The sequence below is a fragment of the Galleria mellonella genome, unplaced genomic scaffold (genome assembly GCF_026898425.1).
Source record: "Galleria mellonella isolate WM207_F2 unplaced genomic scaffold, CSIRO_AGI_GalMel_v1 utg32, whole genome shotgun sequence".
Taxonomy (NCBI): Eukaryota; Metazoa; Arthropoda; class Insecta; order Lepidoptera; family Pyralidae; genus Galleria; species Galleria mellonella.
This window is the reverse complement of record NW_026442075.1, coordinates 529,298-540,679: the sequence shown is the minus strand read 5'-3', so window position 1 is coordinate 540,679 and position 11,382 is coordinate 529,298. Positions and strand designations below refer to the sequence as shown.

At 34.6% G+C, this 11,382-nt stretch overlaps 2 protein-coding genes across 2 annotated transcripts; one reads left to right on the top strand and one right to left on the bottom strand.

The window, feature by feature from the left end:
* Window positions 1-299: 299 nt before the first annotated feature.
* LOC113510852 (uncharacterized) lies at window positions 300-4,128 on the top strand. Its single transcript, XM_026894385.3, has 4 exons — window positions 300-550; window positions 1,237-1,385; window positions 2,970-3,120; window positions 3,704-4,128. Exons 1-4 carry the CDS (start codon window positions 308-310, stop codon window positions 3,824-3,826), a joined length of 666 nt encoding a protein of 221 aa, XP_026750186.2. The 5' UTR covers window positions 300-307; the 3' UTR covers window positions 3,827-4,128.
* Window positions 4,129-4,164: 36 nt separating this feature from the next.
* LOC113510645 (serine/threonine-protein kinase RIO2) lies at window positions 4,165-10,685 on the bottom strand. The gene is made up of 8 exons (XM_026894119.3): window positions 10,517-10,685; window positions 10,306-10,447; window positions 8,834-9,002; window positions 7,778-7,987; window positions 6,964-7,155; window positions 6,164-6,335; window positions 5,252-5,368; window positions 4,165-4,603 (listed from the first exon to the last, which is right to left on the bottom strand). Exons 1-8 carry the CDS (start codon window positions 10,580-10,582, stop codon window positions 4,178-4,180), a joined length of 1,494 nt encoding a protein of 497 aa, XP_026749920.1. The 5' UTR covers window positions 10,583-10,685; the 3' UTR covers window positions 4,165-4,177.
* Between the last annotated feature and the right edge of the window lie 697 nt (window positions 10,686-11,382).

Here is an 11,382-nt window from a genome sequence, read left to right as displayed (position 1 = left end):
AGTATTATATTATTTGTGCTTATACTAAATTATAACAATAAGTTAGTAACCAACAGAATAAGTTATATGAAATATCAAAGTGAACATTTTAGGCCTCTACAATATTTTTCAATCAATACCATACAATAATTTGGGATGTTGTAATTTATATAAATATATATATATATATATATATATATATATATATATATATATATATATATATATATATATATATATAAAATACCATCAAAAAGATACCATCAAAAATCATTAGCCGAGCACTCTTCCCACATCATTACGTGATCATCAGTGTTAGCTACCGAACATGTATACTATAATGAATATATTTATTTACAATCTGTCTATATATTTGTATTGTGTACTGAGCAAACCTCAAAGTAATTTGGCGCCAACGAACTTACTGGCGACCCGTATAGGACCGTGTCACGACGTCACCAGTACAGTGGTGACCGTATCCGAAATGAGCTTGAGCACTCGACTCCACGACTCGTCACTGAGCGGCGAGATGAACGTGTCACGGGATATTGACAATGGTTGGACTGTCAAGGTAATTTATTTTTAAATGTTTTTTTTATGGATGATAATGGAACGGTAACCCCGCTTGCGCTGTCGATAAGTATACGCTGGCGGGGCACCAGTGATAGTTGATGATGAAAGCATGTCAGTTAGCTTATCGTGATGAATTCAATAAGAATTAACCACGATGGTTTCCAGGGGGAACCGCGTGGAGGTCGACCTGATAGGGTATGTTGCTAGTAGACAGGCTGGTAGACAGCCCCATTGCTAAATTACTTCACCAGCAGTGGAGAGTAAATGGTTGATATGTTGATGATGATGATATAAAGAATTCTATGTGTTTAGATATAACTTGTCCATGGAAAGGAAAAGGTTTTGTTAGTAACGTGGACAAATTAGATAAACAAATATTTTGCCAGCAATAGGGAGACCTAATAATGATACAATAATATTAAATGTTTTGCTGTAAAGTTATTTTGTACATCTATAAATATAACCTAACAGGTCAACCTCCATACGGTCTCCTTGGAAACCATTGTGGTAAATCAAGTCAGTTGGCGCACCGTGATGAATTCATCAGGATGTTCGAACTGACATGATTTCATTCTCACCTATCATCCTTCACTGGTGTTCCGTCAGCGTAAAGCGTTACCATTCCATTTTAATATCACAGAAAAAAACTTCGTAGACCTACTGTTTATACACGATGGTTTCCAGGCTTTGATGCAGAAATGTCAGGACATCCGTAACCTGGACACGTGTGATTATTTCAAGTCTTTCCCGGTGGTAAGGAACGGTTGCAAGGAAGATGACGAGTCCGATGAAGCAGACCTGTATTCTATGCTCTTCCATCGTTCTCAGCCAAGGTATAAAAATACTGAAACCTTTAATTACGGGTCAGCTGACGGTCGTCACGCGCCCTGTACCCTTCCCCGCGTACGGTTGAACGCCCATTGCTTATCTCTATCTAGGCTCGACCATATTTTTTTTTATGCAACTTAGAATGGCAAACAAGCTAACGAAAAGCTGATGGAAAGTGGTAACCGTCGCCTATAGACATGTCTTATGTCATATGTAGGCGACGGTTACTCATGAGTAATAACCATAGACATAATAGAGTATATTGTTTCACCCATGATATCTCCCATGTGTTGCCATTCCTGAGGATTCAGATGTTATTCTTCTGTACCCTGTAAATTCACTGCCATATCCTACCCTTCAAACCGAAACAGTCATACAAACACAATTGTTTCACAGTAGAAACACGAATGGAACAGAGACCTATATCCCGCGGCTTTGCTTGCTTGAATCAGTATATATTACTTCTCTCCATCCAAAAGTTGCCTGGATGAGATCGCTTTTAGCAATAAGTACGCCCATTGTTTTCTCGATGTAATCATTTCTAGTAATTGTTTGTGTCTATAATAAGTTTACTATTGTAATCTTTAGGAGGAAACAATGAAGAGTATCTATAAGATACTCGTATCTTATGTGCTAAGTTACGATATAACCTACTCGCGTGCAAAATTTCATCCGTTTTGTAATTCTTGCATATTATTATGAAGTAATTTAGCAGAGTATTTATTGTTATAATTAACCTTTAAAAACCTGATTTTTAAATCAAATTAAAAAATATATAAGTGTACCCTTTATTGTGTTTACTAATGGGGAAAAATAGTAAAAAAATCAAAACGATATTTTATATACTTATTATGAAAAAAAAAAAAACATTTGGTAACATGTAAACAGCCAAATATTAAAATAAAATCGATTGTAGGCGCCGAATGCGATTTATAACCCCGATAACAAATTTGAAACTACAGGTACTTGAGGGTTAAATACGCTTACTTTCTTTTTTTACAATTAACAGACAGCAACCAGAGAGCATCACTCTACATACATCAAACATAGACTAACAAAGTTGCCATATTAAGAAATGTGTGGATTGCTTTTTCAAAATTGCATAAAAAAAGTAACAAACATATACTCATCCTTGCAAAGTTTTGCATTTATAATTTTCATTATGTCATCATATCAGTTGTTAACTATAGATTCTTTATTGCACTTGTAAGTTACATATAAAATTATTATATATTTATAAATGTTGTAAGCAAGGCTGGACTTATCTCTGACAGAGATCTCTTCCAGTCAACCCAGTACAGTGCGAAAGCATGTCGTTAGCGGGCAGCTGAAGTGCTACAACTATTAATACATAAACAAATATACAGTTATGGCGAGTAACCTGCGCGCACCATAAGGGTGTTCTGAAAAGGCTAGACTACAAAACTCTTGCAGAGAGTCGTACTTGTAAAATTGCGCTACCTCCTGTTCGTACTACATTTGTAAAGCGTTTACCTCTATTTTCTCATCCATTATATCATCTGGTATATTTGTAATATACCAGAGAGTAAATCGTAAGTATTTTGTTTAATCGCATGTTTTGTCAACAGCATGTCATGCCCCATAAAGGCGGGAAGCTACAACATAGTAAACTACCCTATATTCAACGAAGACAACTACTTGGCAGTATCGGAAGCTAAGATTTCAACCAGCGTTTTTGGATACACGTTCAGATTGGAGGGGTTCAGTAGGAATATTAAGGTTCTTTTTAAAATTAGCATTTATTAATGACTAGCTATATTCCGCAGTTCCACCTGCCTGTACATAAAGTATTTTATAAGCTAAGTTAGGTTATAACCTATTTGTGTACTAAGTTTCCTTCAAATCCGTTCAGTAGTTTTAGCGTGAAATAGTAACAAACAAATATTCATACATCCTTACATATTTTCGGACTTATAATACTCAAAATAAAATCCGATAGAATTCCTATTCCAGTAATTATGATGCATTTCAAAAGATTTCAAAGAGGGCGGCATTTAAATCCGAGCGGTCTACGCCATGCCATCTATCAAAAAGTTATTGACAAAAAATAAATAATTTTCCCGTATTGTTTCGTAAGCGCATATTATATTTTAATATAGTAACTATTGGTTTAACTTATGTGTAATTTGATCGAGGATGCTCGACTAGTTTCGGGACCATCCGTGACCCTTAGTTTTGAGCGGCTCTGACACTTGCGCTCGCGTCACATAGTTATTACATTAAAAAGAAATAAGTAGATCGTCAATAAATAGATAGGATCTTTTATGCCAATGCTTATTATATATTCGATTGCCGTTTCCAGATATTTTGCATAGAAGCTTACCTACAATTGTTGTACATCAGGGAGCATAACTGGAACCAGGATGAGGCTGTTACATCGGAGCCTTCCAGCGAAGAGGACAAGCGGGCGAGTGATGAAAAGTAGCTTACTCAGTAAAAAGTAATATTATACTATTTAATTCATTAAATATCAATGATATTGTCCACAAAAATGACATTGCATTTAGAAAGAAAGAAAGAAGAAAGAATTACATTTACAACATCAGATGTTAATACGAGTATATAGTTCCTTGCTGTAGAATTAATATTGGTTTGCTTTATAAAGCAACCTATTACTCATAATTCGACTGTTCTTTGATGGAAGTCGAAAAAATTCAAATTAAAAAATACTAAATTAAACCTGTCCATAGTACAAAAAAAAAACCCTCTGACTGCAACTTTGAAATTGCTATTATTTACGTTTTAAAAAATAAAACAATAAAATAAATATAAATTTTTATTCGTCCCATCCCCAAAGGCCGTGACTCTCCCTAATCGTCTCCCTGTTGTCCCTCCTCGCTCTGGTCACAGCGCTCGCTTCTCCCTTAGCAACCGCCTTCTTCCTTTCCATTTTCTTCTGACGCGTTTCTAGATTCTTCTTTACTTGTTGCTTCACTACCTCAGGTGCTATCGTACTCGCCGACGTATAGGAGCGCTGAGATCTAACATCTGACAATGCTTTCTCTATCATAGCTAATCTATACTTCTGTGAGGTTCTATCAAGCTCTGCAATATTGTCTTCTTCTTCTAAACGAGTCTCCGCTGGTACCAGATTGGGTACTTCTTCCTCACTTTTATCATCTTTGACATTGAGTTTTACAGTTTTGTCAACTACATGTTCAATATGTGGTTGTTTTTCGTCATTTATTATTGATTTATCGACCTGAAAATGTTTGGACTGTATAATTGTAATATAATGTAGACTTAAAACCATTTTAACATTTGCATACCTCTGCGGGGTGCTGCATGTTATGTGCCTGTATATGTATGTAACGTCTTATTGTACCATGTAGCAAGCGAATAAATATGATTTGATTTGAAAAAAATATTAATGTCAGTAGAATAATTATAGGCATTTATATAACTTTACAGGGTTGCCAGATGTGAATTTTGATTTTTATCTAAACATCAAGTATTTTTTCTCCAAATCGATAAGTTTTTCAAGACTTTGGACATGAAAAACGCAGTGAAAATGCTATGTTTTTCCATAAAGTAGACGACAGAAAAAAAAGGCCATCCTTTCTATTTCTTCTTTTAGCTTACATACTATTTCTTTTATTCTCTGTTTTGCTATGAGTATATACTTAATAAAATATATACAGTTTACAAATACCAAAAGTGTCTAAAAAACAATAAAATTATCCAAACTACTTGCTACTTTGTTACTACTTACTATTCTTGGAAAATTTAATTTCACAAAAATTTCTCGATAATAAAAATTTTTACTCAAAATTGCGAATCTCCAAGGGCCTCCCCCTTGGTTCCCTACGTTCAACAGTAATATAAAATCAAAATACGTAAAGCAAATTACCTCCTGTCTCAGAGCAGCCAATTCTTCATCGGTGTATTGAGTACTCCGTTCTGATTCTTCAGGTTCACCATCGGAGCTCCCTTCATCATCGCTCACAGCTAATCCAATGCCCATTTCCTATAAATATTTTAAAATGTCATCATCGCAACACAGAAATAATATTGCCATACAAGCCAAAAAGCTAGATTTTCTTTACTACACTTTTTTATTTTAACTTATAGACAATTTTTTCCTTTTATTGTTCTATTGTCTGCCTTATATTTTTTGTCATCTAATAAGGTTGATCGATAGATTTAGCTATTTTTTTTTGGTACGGAGTGAGGAGAATCTAAGATTGCCTTTGTAATGGAGCAGCCAAAAACTTAGATGTCTTAATATATAAATATTTTAGTGTATGAAATAAAAAGGGTTTAATATTATTTATTACTTTACCGCTTTGTTGTGCAATAATTTAAAATGACAAACAAGTTGACGTCCTACTTGTTGGTAATGGTCGCCTATAGTTATAAAGAGTATAAATACACTATGACACACTGTGACAATGCGTGTTTTGATCCGCGTGACTCGTATGTGTTGATTGACCGGACTAAAAAGTCTAATATGCCTGTAACTTTGGCGATCAATATTTAAAACTATGTACGAAAATCAAGTTTAAAACAAAATTTGGTCCTTCGAGTCGGATATGAATTAGAAATCTCTAAATAACAATTTGTTATAGTTTCCAACAAGGTATATCTTTCCCTATTTCAAATGCACGTGAAGTTAAAGTTTTTTTTTTATCTTTTTTATTTAGAGGCTTTTATCTTATAAGGATATGTCAGCCTCATCATACCCTAATTTTATAAAATAAGGTTTAAATTGCCAAAAAGCAACAAACTCAATTTATAATAATATTTGTTGACCATATAGTACCTCAAGCAATTCATCATCTACATCCTTGGCTCGCTTATACCCAGAGCAAGCGACTTCCGTGTCGAGCTCGTCGTCTCGCTCTAAGTCACTGAACTTCGGGTATACCTCGCTCTCGTACCCGAAACGCTTCTTGAAAAATTCCCGGATACATCTGACGTCACGGTCGAAGTATCTACAATGTATAATTCCAATTATAATATACTAGCCGTTACCCGTGGCTTTGCCAGCGTGTATGTGCCTATGTAATAAATTCCAAACAAGCCATTTAAGTGTGATTGAATATCAAATGTCTAAACAGCTTTACAAACTTTCACATTCAAAATATTAATAGGATTTTGTATTATAAAGAATGCGGCGTTGCCAATCTTCCACCGTTGCGTTGATGACCAAAGATCGAATAGACGCAGGGCACGTTATGTAGACATAATAACCGATCTTCCGCAGTGTAACCTAGAGTAGTCGTATAAGTAGTCCTCAGGAATGGCAACGCATGGGGGGTATCATGGGCGAAACAGTATACTCTGTTATATCCATGGTACTGCTCATGTCTATAGGCGACGGCTACCACTTTCCATCAGGTGGGCCGTCAGCTTGTTTGCCATTCTAAGTTGCATAAAAAAAAATGCAATTTGATGTAATAGCATTCCGTCGCGGATGATCGGCAACCGGAAGTCGGTCTATTGCGGCATTAGCCTAAATATGTAGTTTGTTTTATTTATATACAAACTATAAAATTACGTGTTTTTGTATCTAGTCAAACAACTGGGGCATTAAAAGAAGCTAATGATCATGGAACTCACAGTTCAGCATTGGGGTGTGAAGTAGACACCATTTGCGGGAAGTCTATGATGATGGGGTGGCCCTCTTCGGTGATCATGATGTTGAACTCGTTGAAGTCGCCATGTATGACGCCGCAGTTGCCAAGTCGTACGATCAGGTTCATCAGCTCGTCGTACAGGACTTCGGGATCGTCCACCGCTGTTACGTGGGTCCTGAAGCAAAAATTTACTTAAATACTGGTATATAGGCCTCATTTAAGTTTTATAACTTACTATGTATTGACCCTCTAAATAAGTGAGAAGCAAATTCATCGATAGAATTATTATCGCTAACAATATATCTATTGCTAGCGACATCCGATGTTTCATTCTAACTCACTCTTGCTTGTGATAATGATTCCATCAATGGATTCATTTACCATATTTCTAGGTCTTTTTTATTTTTTCAAAATTTTATTTATGAATGCTACACCTACAACACTATAAATGTTTATTTCTTTATTTTAAAAAAGGCTTTTTATTTATTAAAAATCCGTTTTGTCAGAATAATCTAATAATTTGTAGATTACCGTACAAATTCTAGTAACATATATTGATATATAAACAATTATATATTTAAACAATTAAATTAATGTTTTTATAAATACCGGAGATTAATAAACTCTGTTTTTTTGTCCTTTCCGACAATTGTTTTAACTTAATCCGGAAGTTTTCTTTAGAGAGCGTAACGCTTTGTATCACAGCATCTCGCTTCATATTGCGGACCACAGATCGCATAGCCCGTGATGACGTCGGTTAATTAAATTAATATTTTAATTATACATAGACAACTTACATTGGCCCCCCTCTTACGAGCTCCATCACAACACAATGTCGGTTAAAGTCTATCGGCTTCGGCACAGGGAAGTCTCTGTCATACAGCGCCTTCATGTAGGCGAACTCCTTTGTGGCTGAGATTCGGGACAGGTAGAGCCAGGAGGCCTTGTTACGGTGCGCGTGGTAGTCCCGCTTGCCTTTAATGTTCCGGAAACATGTTCGGCCAAGTCTAGAAATGTGATATTTAAAAGTTTCGTAAGAATATATTCTATTTTAGTGCAATAACTATCGGTGTAACTTATGTGTAATTAGATCGAAGAAGCTCGACTGGTTTCGGGATCAATTCGTGATCCTTAGTAATGAGCGAGTCATTAGCGCGAGATTTACATTCGACCTAATTACACATAAGTTAAACCAGTAGTTATTACACTAAAATATTTAAACGTGTTTACCATCTCTTTCTACCACATACAATTGAAATTACACTTCATAAGATGGCAAAAAGTTGATAAAAGTTTGTTAAAGGCATAAAAATTTATAATTAACATATTACCAATCGAACTAGTATGTATGCATGAGTTAGAAAAATGCATAAAGCAAGACTTCTCTGTTTGTCTTGCCCTTGCTCTTCCCTTGAAGAGCAGAAGGATATTTAAGAGCGAGCCAGGTGGTCCATACCTACCCCAGAATTGTCTGGTGCCCAACCCAGGATCGAAGGGGGGAAAGGGATTGTTAGTAATGGGGTCAAATGGCCCCATTACTAACAATATACCCTATCAGGTCGACCTCCATGCAAGGTTCCCCATGGAAACCATCGTGGCTAATTCTAGTAGAATTCATCAAAATGGGCTAATTGACCTGCTTTCATTCTCATTAGTCATCTATCACTGGTGCCTCGCCATTGTATACTGATAGAGCAGACAGGGTTACCATATCATTATCGCCCATTAAAAAAAAACCCAGGATCGAAGAGTGTAACTTTTAGCTTTGGGCTAAGACATGTATATAATATGCTTTCTTAAGGAGCCCACCCACATGGAGTTTTAAAGCAAAGTACATAATTAATTGTCCTCACCTGTGAAGCTTCAAACACAACGGATTGCGATCTTCATCAGCTACTGTATAAATATTTGACTCTTTGCCAACTCCAATCTGATTACCAAATGAAGCAATAACCTTCCTGTTGGTGAGGGCTTTGAGTGCGAGGTAGTCATAGCCACTGTTGGTCAGTCGGTAACCATCATCTGTAGATAAATAATTTAATTTTTATATTAAAAGTAGTTACAAATGCAATAATTAAAGTTTTAAGAAAAAAAATGAAATTTAAAGTATAAAATATTTAATATTAATAAAAAAAAAAATGATTATCGAGTAACTTCTAATAAAAATTTTTGTTTTAAAAAATTTATATACAATCACAAGACCCATTAAATGTAAAAAGAGTGAATAATATTTGTAAGGATATTGCTTAATAACATATATAAGTAGGTAAATTCATAAAAAAGTGACTATTAGAAATTGCTCATAATTAAGTTTACTTGAATATAAAATATTATTAAAAAAAAGAACAATATAGATAAATTGAGAATATCTTTTAAAAAATCACTTAAAACACTTTCTTTATGCTTTATTTTCATACTATAAAATAATAAAAAAAAAAACAAATTATTAAAATATATATTAAAACAATTAATTAGTTGATTTTTAAAAAAAGAGCTATTTCAATAGGATTTTTTTTATACAACTTAGAATGGCAAACAAGCTGACGGTCCACCTGATGGAAAGTAGTAATCGTCGCCTATAGACATGAGCAGTACCATGGACATAGCAGAGTATAAATTAATTAATTTATAAACACTTTTGTATGGTTGATATCTGATTGATATTGTTTTTTTTTTTTTGCCAATTACCAAAGAGCTAACAAACGACTATTATAATAATGAATAGATAAATAATTTATTAGCCATTGAGTTTGTTTTATTCATAAATTTTACTTATAATTTTTTTTTTTTTTTTATCAACTTAGAATGACAAACAAGCTGACGGCCCACCTGATGGAAAGTGGTAACCGTCGCCTATAGACATGAGCAGTACCATGGACATAGCAGACTATACTGTTTCACCCATGATACCCCCATGCGTTGCCATTCCTGAGGACTCAGGTGTTATTCCTCTGTACCCTGTAAATTCACGCCATATCCCACCCTTCAAACCGAAACACAGTCATGCAAACACAACTGCTTCACGGTTGAAACACGAATGGGACAGAGGTACCCAAGCAATCGACTTTTGTACAAAGTCTCCCTCTGGTAATAATTCTGTTGATGTTTGAGATATACTTTTATTGTACCTTTATTGTGTGTTTAAGACCCAAATATTTTTAATATTAAATTTTGTCAATGGTATTGTTCATATCTATATGCAATAGTTACATCTTTTGGGAAGGTAGTAAGTTTGAGGATTACTTCAAATTGTTTAAAAAAAGTAATTTATGGCTATCACTGAATAACTATACAAAATATATTGAGAAATAGACAATTTACTCACAGTGTTTACCACGCTCGTAGGTTAAGAGTCGATGTTTACACAATTCCTTCATTAATTTGTGGACACCACCATGACGAAGATTGGCAATAGATGCTACCAGTGACCCGGGTACTAATTCATGATTTTTCATTCCCATTTCCACCTAGAAAATAAACAATCTTAGATTTCAGGTTAGAATGTGATCAAGCTTCGTATAATACAAATGACTTACCGCAGTTAAAACACGAAAGTCTTCACTGGTCAAGTACCGGAGTATAACAACGTCGAGTTTACCCATGTTTAATTATAAAGTTGTTTTAACAGTAACAAATAAATACAAATGGAAAAGCAAAATTTCCATACTGAAAGAAATGGAAAAGGAAAACATTAGTACACATGTACTTGTATGACAATGACATTACATAATGTCATTGTCATACGCTTGCATGACATTGACTTGTCGATTAATCAATTGTCATTTGTTCTCAGTCAAGTAAAAAATGCCGTCAAATGTCAAGTAAAAGCCAAAACGTAGACTGCGTAGATAAATAATTCATTCTCTGTCTATGTTTTATGTTAAGGTTTTGCATAATTTATTAATGGGTAATAATGGAATGACCCGCCTTATTGCTAGCAATGGGGTCCTTAATCTCCATTATTAACAATCCCCTTTCCCGCACCTATGGATGGTTGAAGTAAGATACTCTACATGAGATAAGAATCATATAGGGAAACGGTAGCAAAAGTTTCCAGCTTTGAGCTGTAAACACGTTCAAAATTCCTTCAGAACTGCGCTAGATTAGAAAGAGGTTTATAATATTAAATTTTTACGTCGTTTACATATATTTAGATTTACGTTGGACTTTAACGCAGGGCAACAGTTATAACTGAATTGTCATAGACAGTTATAGTAATTTATAAAATCTGCAGAATATCTAGATTGGGTGGCTAGCCGGTCGATCGTGACTATTAGTCCAGTCGATCGTAGCAAGGCAAAAAATATAATATTTTGCTAATTTAGCGGAAGGTGCTCAGATGTAATACACTAATATAAATATTTATTTACAGTTTTACGTTTTCCCTCTTAATAAAATAAAA